This window comes from Bufo bufo, chromosome 3 (assembly GCF_905171765.1).
Source record: "Bufo bufo chromosome 3, aBufBuf1.1, whole genome shotgun sequence".
Lineage (NCBI taxonomy): Eukaryota > Metazoa > Chordata > Amphibia > Anura > Bufonidae > Bufo > Bufo bufo.
This window is the reverse complement of record NC_053391.1, coordinates 293,015,485-293,032,498: the sequence shown is the minus strand read 5'-3', so window position 1 is coordinate 293,032,498 and position 17,014 is coordinate 293,015,485. Positions and strand designations below refer to the sequence as shown.

At 41.1% G+C, this 17,014-nt stretch overlaps 1 protein-coding gene across 1 annotated transcript in view; it reads right to left on the bottom strand.

Annotated features, from left to right (window-relative positions):
* Positions 1–17,014, bottom strand: part of ACACA (acetyl-CoA carboxylase alpha) — a 993,014-nt gene that overhangs the window by 192,205 nt on the left and 783,795 nt on the right. Inside the window, exon 47 of the mRNA XM_040424192.1 lies at positions 10,855–10,951. Within this exon, the coding sequence (XP_040280126.1) occupies positions 10,855–10,951 (97 nt within the window). The remainder of the gene's footprint in view (positions 1–10,854; positions 10,952–17,014) is intronic.

Sequence of the window (17,014 nt, the reverse complement as noted above, 5' to 3'; positions counted from 1 at the left end):
CAAGATGTCTGGATCAACCTCCCTGCCAAGTTCCTCTATGAACTGAGTTCTACAAGAACTGATGCTGTTTTTAAGCCAAATATTGATCGGATTTAGATTTTTCTTTTGCTCACTTAGTTTGCATTTTGTTAATTGATAAAAAAATAAACTATTAAGGAGGACCTTTCATGTTTTTTTTTTTATTCTATATATACAGTGGGATGCGAAAGTTTGGGCAACCTTGTTAATCGTCATGATTTTCCTGTATAAATCGTTGGTTATTACGGTAAAAAATTTCTGTTAAATATATCATATAGGAGACACACACAGTGATATTTGAGAAGTGAAATGAAGTTTATTGGATTTACAGAAAGTGTGCTATAATTGTTTAAACAAAATTAGGCAGGTGCATAAATTTGGGCACTGTTGTCATTTTATTGATTCCAAAACCTTTAGAACTAATTATTGGAACTCAAATTGGCTTGGTAAGCTCAGTGACCCCTGACCTACATACACAGGTGAATCCACTTATGAGAAAGAGTATTTAAGGGGGTCAATTGTAAGTTTCCCTCCTCTTTTAATTTTCTCTGAAGAGTAGCAACATGGGGGTCTCAAAACAACTCTCAAATGACCTGAAGACAAAGATTGTTCACCATCATGGTTTAGGGGAAGGATTCAGAAAGCTGTCTAAGAGATTTCAGCTGTCTGTTTCCACAGTTAGGAACATATTGAGGAAATGGAAGACCACAGGCTCAGTTCAAGTTAAGGCTCGAAGTGGCAGACCAAGAAAAATCTCGGATAGACAGAAGCGACGAATGGTGAGAACAGTCAGAGTCAACCCACAGACCAGCACCAAAGACCTTCAACATCATCTTGCTGCAGATGTAGTCACTGTGCATCGTTCAACCATTCGGCGCACTTTACACAAGGAGATGCTGTATGCGAAAGTGATGCAGATGAAGCCTTTTCTCTGCCCACAGCACAAAAAGTGCCGCATGAGGTGGGCTAAAGCACATTTGGACAAGCCAGCTTCATTTTGGAATAAGGTGCTGTGGACTGATGAAACTAAAATTGAGTTATTTGGCCATAACAAGGGGCGTTATGCATGAAGGAAAAAGAACACAGCATTCCAAGAAAAACACCTGCTACCTACAGTAAAATATGGTGGTGGTTCCATCATGCTGTGGGGCTGTGTGGCCAGTGCAGGGACTGGGAATCTTGTCAAAGTTGAGGGACGCATGGATTCCACTCAGTATCAGCAGATTCTGGAGACCAATGTCCAGGAATCAGTGACAAAGCTGAAGCTGTGCCGGGGCTGGATCTTTCAACAAGACAACGACCCTAAACACTGCTCAAAATCCACTAAGGCATTTATTCAGAGGAACAAGTACAACGTTCTGGAATAGCCATCTCAGTCCCCAGACCTGAATATAATTGAAAATCTGTGGTGTGTCTTAAAGAGAGCTGTCCATGCTCGGAAGCCATCAAACCTGAATGAACTAAAGATGTTTTGTAAAGAGGAATGGTCCAAAATACCTTCAACCAGAATCCAGACTCTCATTGGAACCTACAGGAAGCGTTTAGAGGCTGTAATTTCTGCAAAAGGAGGATCTACTAAATATTTATTTCATTTCTTTTTTGTGGTGCCCAAATTTATGCACCTGCCTAATTTTGTTTAAACAATTATAGCACACTTTCTGTAAATCCAATAAACTTCATTTCACTTCTCAAATATCACTGTGTGTGTCTCCTATATGATATATTTAACAGAATTTTTTTTTATCGTAACAATCAACGATTTATACAGGAAAATCATGACGATTAACAAGGTTGCCCAAACTTTCACATCCCACTGTATATACCTTTACTTGCGGGGCTGATGCTGCCACCCTGCCTGTTTTTTAAAAATATCGCTCCTGCGTCCTGCTGTGCCCCCCTGTAGTTTTTTCGCTCAGTATATTAATACTGAGCATCGGTACAGGGTGGAGGAGACGGCAGGGTTTCTCAACGGGCGTCACCTTCTCCCTGGCTGTGATGCTCTCCGTTGTGATTGGATCTCGGCACAGCGAGGATATTCAAGGGGTTTTCGAAGATTTTGATACTATGTATATGATCGTGGGAGTCTAAAAACAGGGACACCCACCGATCAGCTGCTTGAGAAGGCACTGGTCTTTCTGTGAGAGCCGCGGCCTTCTCAGTGTTTACCAAGCACAACTTCATACACTGTATAGTGGCTGTGCTTGGTATCGCGTTCAGCCACATCAGTACCAACATTTTGGAAAACCCCTTTAACACCTAAACCCCTTCAGGACACAAGCATTTTTCACCTTAAGGACCAGGCAATTATTTGCAAATCTGATATGTGTCCCTTTATGTGGTGATAACTTTAAAACGCTTTTACTTATCCAGGCCATTCTGAGACTGTTTTCTCGTCACATATTGTACTTCATAACAGTGGTAAAATTGAGTCAAAATATTTCATTTTTATTTATTAAAAAAATACAAAATTTACTAAAAATTTGGAAAAATTGGCATTCAAAATTTCAATTTCCCTGCTTTTAAAACAGATAGTGATACCTCCTAAAATAGTAATTAGTTTACATGTTCCATATGTCTACTTCATGTTTGGATAATTTTGTAAAATTACATTTTCTTTTTTGGGACGTTAGAAGGCTTAGAAGTATAGAAGCAAATTTTGAAATTTTTCAGAGAAGTTCCAAAACCCACTTTTTAAGGACCAGTTCAGGTCTGAAGTCACTTTGTGAGGCATACATAATAGAAACCACCCATAAATGGCCCCATTTTAGAAAATACACCCCTCAAGGTATTCAAAACTGAATGCAAAACTCAATATTTATGGCACTGATTCTGTAGTTTACAGAAACACCCAATATGTGGTTGTAAACTGCTGTATGGACACACGGCAAGGTGCAGAAGGAAAGGAATGCCATGTGGTTTTTGGAGGGCAGATTTCACTGGGATAATTTTAATTTGCCATGTCACATTTGAAGACCCCCTGATGCACCCCTAGAGTAGAAACTCACAAAAAATTAACCCATTTTGGAAACTACGGGATAAGGTGACAGTTTTGTTCGTACTATTGATTTTTATGATTTTTGATTGCTCTATATTACACTTTTTGTGAGGCAAGGTAACAAAAAATAGCTGTTTTGGCACCGTTTTTATTTTATTGTTATTTTTGGTTGCTCTATATTACACTTTTTGTGAGGCAAGGTAACAAAAAATAGCTGTTTTGGCACAGTTTTTATTTTATTGTTATTTACAATGTTCATCTGACAGGTTAGATCATGTGGTATTTTTATAGAGCAGGTTGTTACGGATGCAACGATACCAAATAGGATTCCTTTTTCTGGTTGTTTGTTTGTTTTACATAATAAAACATTTCTTTTAAAAATGATTTTTTAGTGTCTCCATATTCTGAAAGCCCTATTTTTTTTTATTTTTTTGGGCGACTGTCTTATGTAGGGGCTCATTTTTTTCATGATCAGATGACTGTTTGATTGGTACTAATGTGGACTCTTTGATCGCTTGGTATTACAGTTTTTGTGATGAAAAGTGAAAAAAAAAGGCATTTTTGACACAGTTTTTATTTAATTTATTTTACAGTGTTCATCTGAGGGGTTAGGTCATGTGGTATTTTTATAGAGCAGGTTGTTACTGACGCGGCTAATAAGTACTATTTGTTTTACATTTAACACAATCAAAGCATTTTTTGTGTCTCCATAGTCTAAGAGCCATAGTTTTTTGTATTTTTTGGGCGATTGTCTTAGGTAGGGGCTCATTTTTGGTGGGATGAGGCGACTGTAAGATTGGTACTATTCTGGGGGGCATATGACTTTTTGATCACTTGGTGCTGCACTTTTAGTGATGTAAGGGGACAAAAAATAGTTTTTTTAGCACAGTTTTTATTTTTTACGGTACCTGAGGGGTTAGATCATGTGATATTTTTATAGAGCCGGTCGATTTTTTACTTTTTATATTTGTCCCACTGTGGGACGTCACCTTTTCAGGGTTTGATCCCTGTTTCAATTCAATATAATACATTCTGTATCGTACTGAATTGAACTGTCGGCGTCTTAAACAGTAAGACGCTGACAGTTGCCTAGGAGACCCAGCCGTCAGGATTGGGACATGAAATATAAAATTACATTTTATTTGAATTATACTTCATTTGTGCCTCAAATGTTTCATTTTCACAAGTGGTAATGGTAGAAAAAGCACCCCAATTTTCATTACACAATTTTTCCCCCAAATACAACAATAGCCCCCATGCAGAGCCACTTTAACCATGGGGCGGATGGTGCAGTTGCACTGGGCTCTCCTGCGGCACATCATGTGAACAGAAGTTGGCTCAAGTCAGCATATTGTCTGTGGGCACTACAGTTTCTACCACTAAAAATAGCCTGGGGTGTCACCTAGTTGAAAATGAAGAAAGGCAGAGCACAATGTTATAGATAAACTCAGTATCGCTGTTCAGAAGAGGCAGTGCTCACAAGAAGTGGATTTTTAGATTTAAAATTAGCAGAGCACAACCTCCTCCGAGCAGCTGCTGAGTATAAAGCACATATTTGCAGCTCAAGCCAGCTTCTTGAGTTCCATTTAGGGTCCATTCACACGTTCACAGTGTTTTGCGGATCCGCAAAACGCCGGGCCGGCACCCCAATAGAAAAGCTGCTGACAAGAATAGGACATTTTCTATTTTTTTGCAAAGCCGCGGACCGGAAATGCGGATGAGGACTGCACACTGTGTGCTGTTCGCATCTTTTTCGCCCCCATTGAAAATGAATAGGTCCGCACCCTTTCCGCATAATTGCGGAACGGATCCGGACCCAAAGTGCGGACGTGTGAATGGACCCTAAGACTCCACCCCTTGCTCCTAATGAATTATTAGGCCCTGCCCTCACCAGTCCTCCATGGTGTGCTCTGAGATCTGTATCCTGCAGGAACCTTGCACCCCAGCTCCAGCACTCCTGCTGGACCTCTTAGGATCCCCAAACAGACGCCAGTAAGTAAGCTCTGGGCTGTCCTGCAGTGAGCCTGGCATCTTCAGGTAATGCATTTTTGTCCACCCTGCCTGTTTATCCCCATAGAACCTATTCCCCTTTCTGCACTCCCACCCCCTCCCTACACACAAGGCCCCACCACATTGTATCCCAAGCCTTCTATTATGCCCCCCAAAGACTTTGCCATATTCTTCAACACTCTCCCTCCACAAGGCCTCACCTCTTTGTGTATTTTGAGTTGTGTATTAAGATGTTCTGCAGCAGCTGAGGTGTCTATTATGCTTTGCAGCAGCTGACATGTATTGTGATGTTCTGACGCAGCTGAGGTGTGTATTATGGTGTTCTGCTGCAGCTGAGGTGTATATTATGGTGTTCTGCAGCAGCTGACATGTATTGTGATGTTCTGACGCAGCTGAGGTGTGTATTATGGTGTTCTGCTGCAGCTGAGGTGTATATTATGGTGTTCTGCTGCAGCTGACATGTATTGTGATGTTCTGACGCAGCTGAGGTGTGTATTATGGTGTTCTGCTGCAGCTGAGGTGTATATTATGGTGTTCTGCTGCAGCTGAGGTGTGTATTATGGTGTTCTGCTGCAGCTGAGGTGTATATTATGGTGTTCTGCTGCAGCTGAGGTGTATATTATGGTGTTCTGCTGCAGCTGAGGTGTGTATTATGGTGTTCTGCTGCAGCTGAGGTGTATATTATGGTGTTCTGCTGCAGCTGAGGTGTATATTATGGTGTTCTGCTGCAGCTGAGATGTGTACTAGAATGTTCTGCAGCAAATGGGGTGTGTATTAGTATGTTCTGCTGCAGCTGAGGTGTGCATATTTTGAGATTCTGCAGAAACTGAGGTGCATATTTTCTGCATAGGTTCTGCAGACGCTGAAGGGTCAGAAGAGAAAATGCACCATGTGCATATGAGGCATAGTTCGATGATTTATTCAGCACTGGCTGACAACTTCAGAGGCTCTGAGTTGAAATAAAAAATAAAAAGTGACCCGATTTTACAAACCACACTCCTCACAGTATTTACCAAGGGGTGTAGTGAGCATTTTGACCCTGCAAGTGTTTTGCAAAAATTCATGTACAGCAGATGGTCAACGTGAAAATTGACACGGACATTTCAGTGGCCAATACGTTGTTTCCATCATGTGCCAGTGTGTAAAGTAAGCCATCATATTATTATGCTGTGTTTCCTGGCTTTAAAAAACACCCTACATTTGGCCCTATTGTTTTGCCTGAATGTAAGAGACAACTTAAGAGTAAGAGGACCATGTGCATTTTGAGGCCTGGTGTGGTGATTTACACCACTTGTGCTGAGAACTGTAGAGGCTCTGGGGTGAGAAAATTTATGGAAACCCCAATAAATGACCCAATTTTGGAAATTACACCCCTCAAGGTAATTGTTATGGGGTGGCGTGTGCATTTAAACACATTTATTTTTCATAAATGAATGTGTATTGTGCAGTATAAAATGAAAATTAGAAGTTTTCCTTACATATGGCATTTCAGTGCCCAATATGTTGTGCCAAGCTCATGCAATCTGAGACTCCCCACGTGATGTTTTTTTTTTTGTATTTCTCTGTCCACCTAGTTGAGGTGGATGCACATGCTCTGTTCCCTCCTTGAACTGCCTCCTGATCTGTGATAGGGAGAGATCTGCAGCAGAAAGGCTATTCCCCATGAGTTGCTGCAGAAAGGACATGCTTCCTGAGCTATCAGCTTGATATAAATCTAGCAATGAATGTGAATGTGAAGTACACAGCAGATAATAGCTTTGTTAGACAGGGATTATTATATACTATATAATGTCTGATTTTCATTTCTTAAATTAATCATGAGATAAACCCTTTACATTTTTAGGCGGGTTCTACTGGGTACAGAAATGCTATACATGTGGACATGAACTACTGTAAGGTAGGGCTAAGAAGGGAAGACGTGACATTACATTTGCAGAGACACTGAGGTACCTGTACAATGAAAACCCCTAATAAATAACCCTATTTTGGAAATTACACTCCTCAAGTATTTATCAATGGGCAGAGTGAGCATTTTGATATCACAGGTACTTTGCAGTGGATAGTGGAAAGATAAGGCATTTCAGTTCCCAATATGTTTTGTCCAGCTCATGCCATTTGAGACTTGCACCACCCCCCTTAAATTGTTAGGCGGGTTATACTGGGTAGAGAAATACCATAAATAAGGGCTTGTAGGGGCACATGGAAGAACTCTGAAGGGAAGAACCGCCATTTGGCTTTTGCAGCACAGATTTGGCTGGAATGGTTTTGGGGTGTACATCACATTTGGCTAGAACCCGAGGCACCCATTCAGTGGAGACCTCAATAATGAACTTTTTTGGAAACTATGCTCCTTGTGGTATTTATTAAGGGGTGGAGTTAGCTTTTTGATGCTACAGGTATTTAGCATAAATTAATAAGCAACAGAAAAATTGAAAAATGAAAGTTTTTTTACAGATATGGCAATTCAGTGCCAAATATGTTATTCCCATCTTGTGCCATCTTACACACACACACACACACACACACACACACACACACACACACACACACACCACAACCCTTAAATTGTTAGGTGGATACTAATGGTTATGGAAATGCCACAAACATGGACATAAATTGCTGTTTGGGTACCCTGCAGGGTTCAGAATGTTATGACCACTTTTGCACTGCAAGAGTTTTTCATAGATTGGTTCACAGGCACCATATTGCTTTTGGACAACCTTTAGGTTACCAGTAAAGCTATTTTCAGAGAATGTGGTTTGTAATTTTCTCTGAACTGAGCTGTGTGATGGCTTATTTTTTGTGGGATGAGTTGCCATTATCATTGATTCTATTTTGATTGCTTTTTATTTCAATTTTTGGAAAGCAGGATGAAGAAAGGCAGAAATTCCACCATTGCGTTTTGGGTTTTGTTTTTACAACGTACACTATGTGGGCAAAATAACTAACTTTATTCTGATGGTAAATTCGATTATAGAGATACCAGCTTTATATATATATATATATATATATATATATATACACACTCACCTAAAGAATTATTAGGAACACCTGTTCTATTTCTCATTAATGCAATTATCTAGTCAACCAATCACATGGCATTTGCTTCAATGCATTTAGGGGTGTGGTCCTGGTCAAGACAATCTCCTGAACTCCAAACTGAATGTCAGAATGGGAAAGAAAGGTGATTTAAGCAATTTTGAGCGTGGCATGGTTGTTGGTGCCAGACGTGCCGGTCTGAGTATTTCACAATCTGCTCATATCTAGGGTTTACAAAGAATGGTGTGAAAAGGGAAAAACATCCAGTATGCGGCAGTCCTGTGGGCAAAAATGCCTTGTGGATGCTAGAGGTTAGAGGAGAATGGGCCGACTGATTAAAGCTGATAGAAGAGCAACGTTGACTGTAATAACCACTCGTTACAACAGAGGTATGCAGCAAAGCATTTGTGAAGCCACAACACGCACAACCTTGAGGCGGATGGGCTACAACAGCAGAAGACCCCACCGGGTACCACTCATCTCCACTACAAATAGGAAAAAGAGGCTACAATTTGCACGAGCTCACCAAAATTGGACTGTTGAAGACTGGAAAAATGTTGCCTGGTCTGATGAGTCTCGATTTCTGTTGAGACATTCAAATGGTAGAGTCCGAATTTGGCGTAAACAGAATGAGAACATGTATCCATCCTCTGAGGGCTACTTCCAGCAGGATAATGCACCATGTCACAAAGCTCGAATCATTTCAAATTGGTTTCTTGAACATGACAATGAGTTCACTGTACTAAAATGGCCCCCACAGTCACCAGATCTCAACCCAATAGAGCATCTTTGGGATGTGGTGGAACGGGAGCTTCATGCCCTGGATGTGCATCCCTCAAATCTCCATCAACTGCAAGATGCTATCCTATCAATATGGGCCAACATTTCTAAAGAATGCTATCAGCACCTTGTTGAATCAATGCTACGTAGAATTAAGGCAGTTCTGAAGGCAAAAGGGGGTCCAACACCGTATTAGTATGGTGTTCCTAATAATTCTTTAGGTGAGTGTATATATATATATATTATTTTTTTTTACATTTAATTACTTTTACTTTACTCTTTGAAAAATTTCACGGGGCACATATTAAGTTTTAGACGCCGGTCTTAATAACGCCTTAAGCTGGTAGTGGTTCTGCCAAACTTATGTAGATGTGCTGGCCTCTTGATAACTTCCATGGAGCATCCGCCAGTTCTAAATGTAAGACAGCTTCCTTGCTGTCTTACATTTAGACCTTTTTCTATGCCTAAAACAGGCGTAGAAAATGGTAAATGAGATGGGCCTGCTGGCCCATCCCCTTCCCCGTCCACAATTGTAATCTGCGCCTGAAATAAGCCTAATTTAAGCATATTTCAGATTGATAAATTACCCCCTCACGTTTGTGTGTCGCCATATTTTTTTACTGCCAATTTTCTTGTGTGAGGGATTGTTTCTGCAGAATTATTTGATGTTTTTGATCTCCTAAAATTATGCTTTTTGGGAGGCGAGGTGAACAAGAAATGGCTGTTTTGGCATTGTGACTGGGGCTCATAGGCTTCTACAGCTGGTAAGGCCTACTATTGGCACCCTCCGATCACATTATGGGGAGACGTTGGGGTGAGAGAGGGAGCCTCCTCCCTCTGTAAACCCCTTAGGGCAGCCTAGCCCCTCAGAGCACTGCAGCTACCCCAACTTCCACTTGGACATCCACTCTCCTGTTAAGGCCTCCTGCACACGACCGTATGGATTTTTCAGTGTTTTGCGGTCCGTTTTTCACGGATCCGTTGTTCCATTTTTTGTTTCCATTGTGCTTCTGTTTTTCCGTTCCGTTTTTCCGTATGGCATATACAGTAATTACATAGATAAAATTGGGCTGGGCATAACATTTTCAATAGATGGTTCCGCAAAAAACGGAACGGAAACGGAAGACATACGGATGCATTTCCGTATGTGTTCCATTTTTTTGCGGACCCATTGACTTGAATGGAGCCACGGAACGTGATTTTCGGGCAATAATAGGACATGTTCTATCTTTAAACGGAACGGAAAAACCAGAAATACGGAAACGGAATGCATACGGCGTACAATACATTTTTTTTGCGGAACCATTGAAATGGAACCATTGCGTACGAAACGCAAAAAACGGCCCGCAAAACGAGAAAAAAAAAAAAAAAGGTAGTGTGAAAGAGGCCTAAGTGACAGGACCAATGTTTTTCTGCTTGGCTCTATAATGCAGTGCGTTTCCTGGTGAATCTTCAATCGGCAGCAAATCTTTAATCGGTACCTGCAACAGACTGAGATTCAGTGAAGATTCAGTACCATACCGTAGGATTACAGGGTCAAATAATATTGTCAGGGGAATTCAGGTCCAGCCATAAAATTCTCTTAGTGGCCCGGCCAGATTAAAGAAATATGATTTGGTTAGAGGAATAAATAAAAGAGGATTTTTTTTTTTTTATACATGGTGGGACTGAAGTATTGTAAATACTTTTATCTCATCTTCCAACATTTAATCTATATTAGCAGGACATTTTTTTCCTTTTTCCTTATACACCCAGAAACGCCTGCTTTAGTGTACATTTGCTAAAGTCCACCCCTTTAACCCATTTGAGGTAACGTACATTTTGCAGGGCAACCCCGAAAAAAAGGACAGTTGGGATGTATTCTTACAAAGGGCTATACGAGTAAAAAAAATAACTGATTGCTGGTGTAAACCAGTAGATTTTTGCAGATGTAAACAGAGGGTAAACTGAAAAACAAAACCAAAAAACTGCTCATGTATTTTACTATACCAACACATAACATGCTTACTTACCTGGCTCTGCCAACTACTACAGTTTGTGCCCATGGTTGCATTATTTCCATGAAAGATCCATGGTCAAAGAATCCACTTAACCATTGTCCTTTTTGACCTACAGAAGAAAAATAAATAAAAGTTCTTTAACATTTGTTTCAGGGAAGCATATTTTTCTATGTTTAGGCCCCTTTCACACGAGCGAGTATTCTGCGCGGGTGCAATGCGTGATGCAAACGCATTGCACCCGCACTGAATCCAGACCCATTCATTTAAATGGGTCTGTGTACAGGAGCGTTGTTTTTCACGCAAGCATGTTCTATATTCATCATTTTTCACCATAGAAGTGAATGGGGATGCGTGAAAAGTGCATCGCATCCGCAAGCAAGTGCGGATGCGACACGTTTTTTACGGATGGTTGCTTAGAGATGTTGTTTGTAAATCTTCAGTTTATCACGCGGTGTGAAAAACGCATCAATATTGTATTGTACCCCGGTTGTACCCGCGCAATAAAAACTAAACGCAATCACAGGCAAAACTGAATGAACTTGCTTGCGAAATCGCACATTTTTAACTGACCGCATCTGGACCTAATCCGTATCGCTCGTCTGCAAGGGGCCTTAACAGACCCAATCTGTATTGTTCTTTCTCCTTAAAGGAACAGTTTTAGAAAAAAGCATTCTGTGAATGACATGCATGAATTTTTAAATCATCTTTTAAAACTTCTTTGAAAAAATCTGTCCCTTTTTTTTATTTTAGATTATTCATGTGTCATTTTGACACTGTTTTGTAATGCTTCACTATTTTACTGTAACTGTTGGAAAAATTTAAATTGCTTCTTGGTAGTACAGTTAATGTTATGGGGGCATGTCCTGGATCTCGAGGAACATGGCTGTGTAAAGTGAGAGCTCCTTCCTACCACAACTACAATAGAAAACTTGCTAGCCAATGTGACAGTTTCCATGGGAAAGAAACAGTAGGTCTCCCTCTCAAAGACTCCAGCAAACCCTCTAGCCCACACTTTGGATGATGATACCTGGTGCACAACTGCATTCATTTGAGCCTGTATCGATGACTTCTACTGCTCCTGCCATCTTGTTAGCCTCAACTCTGAAAATCCTGCCAGTTCATCTGAACGGTTCCCTGCCACCAGGAAAGACCTTGGCTAGTAGCCTCTCTCCCCTGACTGTGATATTTTACCCCAGGCAGCAGTCTGTGCTATGCCACAGCCAATGCCATTCTGGTTCCATGAGCACACAGGTCGGTGCCACTCCCGTTCTCTTTCTGCCTTGGTCAGCTACCTGATGACTGGGATGACCCCTCAGATTTTTTCTCTGATGCATCTATAGTGGTGACTGCACCTCGTGGCGGTTCTAAATCCTTCTACAAGTATATACAGCACCTGACTACTAAAGCCAATTTTAAGACCTTTATTTCTGTACTGCATGAAACGTGCAATATGGAAATTTCAGCGGTCAGACAGGTTCTCAAATGTATTGCAGACAGAGTGGACTCTTTGGAAGATGCTAAGGATGAGCTATGCAGATATGTCCAAATACTACAGGCCTCTGTGTCATAATCTCAGGCCTTGAAGGAGACCGTCACCTAGAAGACCTGGATAATTGAGGGTGGCATAAGAATATCAGGGTGAGAGGGCTGCCAGAGGTAACAGATACAGAGGACTTGAAAACCATTTTAGAGAAGCCTACTTCATGTGTTATTAAAGAGGAACTTTCACCACTACTGAGATGCCTGTTTTAATAGCTTCATGCATTCCTCATGTAATAACAATTCTGGAGCATTGTCACGCCTCGGTGTGAGAGAGAAACACCACACCGAGCATAGGAGGGTAGGGGGAAACAGGGAATCAGGCCTGAGAACTAGGGAAAACCCTAACCAAAATCCTGACTGACTACCAGTATGAACAGACCCCAAAAGTAGGCGAGTTCATACGCAGGAATACCTAGAGTCCTATCTAGCCCTATAGGACCCTGGTACTATTGGCAGGGACGAGACTACCTGTTCCTCCAAAAGAAAGGACAAACAGGAGTCTACTTCAGGCCTAATACAAACAATAGGGAAATTAAACATGCAGAACCCAAACAAGATACAAAATAGAAAGGAAATACTTAACTTCAAAGAAGCTATACTAGCACCAGGAACTCAGCCGAGATCCAACCACAAACAATCCACAGGCACAGAAGCTATAAACCGCACAGCACAGTGGGAGAAGCAACTATAAAGCCTCATGCAGACGTCCGTGGAACATGGTCACTGAGATACCAGACTGGCATTGAAAGAGCGCACGGCGTCATTGGTTGCTATGACACTGTGCGCTTTGTGCCCCCGCCGCAGTACAGTAATACACTCGCATGATCTATATGAGTGTATTACTGTACAGCAGCAACCAATGACGACGTGCACTCCTGCTATGCCAGTTCGGTATCTCATGTGTCTGCATGAGGCTTAAATAAGGAAGATTAAATTACCCTAATAGCCACACCTGGAGGCAAGGGGTGTGGCCATTACCAGAAACAACACAGACACCTATTGATCCACAAGGACAACCAGCGTTGCCAGTCTCACAGATCTCCTGCCACTCACTGTCACCGGGACGTCCGTATGTCTGTGACCAGCATCTATCCTCTATGCTGCGCTATTCCTTTATTATTTCTACTATAAGTTATGAATGAATTGCTAGCAGTCTGCAGTAAGGGTACAGAGGGGTGGCAACCAGTTGGGTGTGTGTACCTGCACAGTGTGAAAGTGGAGTAACGGATTGGATAGAGTAAGTCTTTGCAGGTATACCCCTCCAACTGGTTACCACCCCTCTTTACCCTTACTGCAAACTGCTAGCAATTCATTCATAACTTCTAGTAGAAATAATAAAAGAATGGCACAACATAGAGCCATAAGAATAGATGCTCCAGAATTATGACATGGGGAATGCATGAAGCTATTAAAACAGTCAAGTCACGAGCGGTGAAAGGTCCTCTTTAAGCTTGACAGAGCACAATGTGCCTAAAGACCTAAAGGGTCATCCTCTACACCACGAGGTGTTATCTTTGGGGTACATGACTTTGTGCTACAAGAAATTATCATGTCCAAAGCCCGTACATAAGATCTTATTCACATGTGAGTGTTTTGGCGATTTCCAGCAGTGAAGGTATAATGGAAAGTTCTGCACCTGTTCTGTGTTTTTGACCTGTACCTGTTTTGATTCACAATCACTGATAGAAATTACTGGCCGAACACTGACTGTGTGAATAAGACCTTACGCTCTACTGGTTTTTACAGGAGCCATGATACAGACCTCTTATCAGACCTCTTTTTGACTGCACTTCAAAACAGACGTATTCTCTGTCCCCTGTTATCCCTTTTGCTCTGCACAGGATATCTTACCTCTGGATTTTGTGAATTAGTGATTAAATCAATCTTTAATAAAAAAATTAAAAAACACCTCAGAGATGAACTTTGAACCAAACTAGTTGAATATTTTACTGATAACTTAGGTTCTATAGATTACCCTCTGACCTAATGGGAAGCCCATAAGGCTTTTTTCTGTGGCAATTGAATAGCTATAGGCACTCACCTTAAATATTATGCTTTTCAAGGCATGGATCCCACAGAACTTGTCCGTACCTTGGGCAGAGTAGAGAGGTATACCGGCTGCACCCAGCCATTGTTATACTGCAGCACACTTGCTATTTCCAAATGTTTTGGGGCCTCCACAAACAAAAAAAACTAAAATTGTTGGCTACCTTCTCCACCTACACCGCCACGTCTGCCTCCTCCTCCAGTAGGACATCCACCTCCTGGCTCAAGATTATTATTTCTTATATGTCTCTTATACTCCAGCGCAATTTCTGAATTCTATTTGCTAATTTCCAATGTTTTGGGGCCTCCACAAACCCCCCCCCCCCCCCCAAAAAAAAAGGAAAGAAAAATAATTGTGTCTTGTATTGGCAGAGTAGAGAAATTTACTGGCCACACCCAAAAAAATTGCAAAAGGTCACACACAGAATTGAAAGACACATAAAAAAAATAAACCGTGTTGGCTTCCTCCCCTGCCTTTTCCACCTACAATGCCACCTGCTAATCCTATACACAGACCTCCACCTCCTGGCTCAAGATTATGATTTGTCATATTGGCAAATTAGAGAAGTTTACCGGCTACACCCCAAAAAATGGCTATAGGTCACACACAGAATTAATAGGCAAATAAAAAATAAAAAAAATTAAAGAAAACCCCCCTCCCCCCACAAAAACAGTGTTGGCTTCCTCCTCTGCCTCTACTACCTACACCACCAGGTCTACAACTTCAACTACCTACTCCACTTGGACCTCAGCCTCCTGGTTCAAGATTAATATTTTTTTATTTTTAGGTATTTTAAATCCTTTCCCTATCCACATTTGTTTGCAGGGCACTTGTACTGCTCTTATCACCATGTTGGTTCCTTTTGCAGCCCTCTAGCCCTTTTTTATGACTTTTTTTACAACCATTTTTCTTTCAAAGTTCGAGACCACATTGACTTCAATGGAGTTTGGTGTTCGGGGTCAAGTTCAGGACCCGAACCAAATTTTTTACAAAGTTTGGCCAAACCCATCAAACCCGAACATCCGCCGGTCTGCTTTTCACTAGTGTTTACTTGTTCTAGAGGATTTACACTAATACTTTAAAAACTGGCTCCATACTAGCAAGCGAGTCTAAAATGTATGCATACTATCATTATTCTTAGTCAACAAGTACACTGCACATACAGCAAAAGAGAAGCAAGATTAAGTATTCCTGTAATTGTAAATTCACAAGATCAAGTATCAGTTATGAAATGCTATGATATGAACGTAATCCACGTTATAACAGTGTTATTATATTTTTATCTTACACTAACTCTGGCTTTCCTGTCACTATCTTAATTGTAAAAACACTAAATGGAGGCTACTGTAACTGCTAAATAACAACAATACTAATTGTAATATTAATGATAACCTTAGTGGATACATATATAAAAAAAAATATTATTCTAAAACATATCACTCTTCGTACATTCCATTATAGACATTGGGATTTTTCTTTCATGGGCATGTAGTATTCTGCAATCTCAAATTTATCATGCAAAATATTAAAGAACATTAAACTTTCATACCTGTAAAATATGTCATTAAGCTGGAAAATCATTCGACAGCTTTTTTTTTTTCCAATAAGATTTGAGACAAACTCTACAGTCTGCCTTGTATTCGATGAATGGCTGAATCAGCATGTTCACAGTATATAAAGTGCAACATTGTGATTAATGTTTGCTAGTTTCTATCTAATTCCTTGTATCGGACACTTTCAACAAGCTACAGCCCTGCAAACAGTCAGAGCAGAAAACAGATTCATTTGAACCCCAACCTCTGAAATCATAAGCCCAAAACCAATTAAAACAATGTCTCCAAGTGCTGTAACCTTTCCTGACTTAAAGTGGCAGGCAAGAGTGTTTTATCATGGAGAAAAAAGCCTTGTAATTACTATGTTCTACATTGCAGGCGTCTTGGCCTCAATGTACAGTGTGAGCATCCATTCAGATCTATCTTCCAATCAGGAGCCTGCGCTGCTGGTTTAGATTCTGTCCCAGTGTCTCCCGTCACATTGAAGAATCTCATAGCCCTATCTTCTCTAATAAATGGCTTTAACTTTTCACCTACCAGATATCTTCTTTAACTTATCACCTGGAATCATCTGCTTTCTTAACGTCTCTACTAAATTAAAATCTGAAAGCCACCTGATTTGCAGCCTGGCTGGAGCTAGCATTTCAGACACAAAGATGAATAGTTGTGGAGGGAATGTAAAAATATCCAAATAAAGTAAACTGCGCTAACGCAGAAACCGCAAACATCTCTAACTTAAAGAGGACCTTTCACCAGAAGAAAGTATCTAAACTAACTATACAGACGTGTAGAGCGGCGCCCAGGGATCCCCCTGCACTTACTGTTATCCCCGGGCGCCGCTCCGTTCTCCGGTTATAGCCTCCGGTATGTTTGTAGTTAGGCTCCACCCAGTTGAGCCTGCCGCGGTCTCCTTCTCCTATGCTGTAGCGCTGGCCAATCGCAGCGCTCAGCTCATAGCCTGGCTATGAGCTGGGGCGCTGCGATTGGCCAGCGCTACAGCATAGGAGAAAGAGACGCTGGCAGGTTCCCC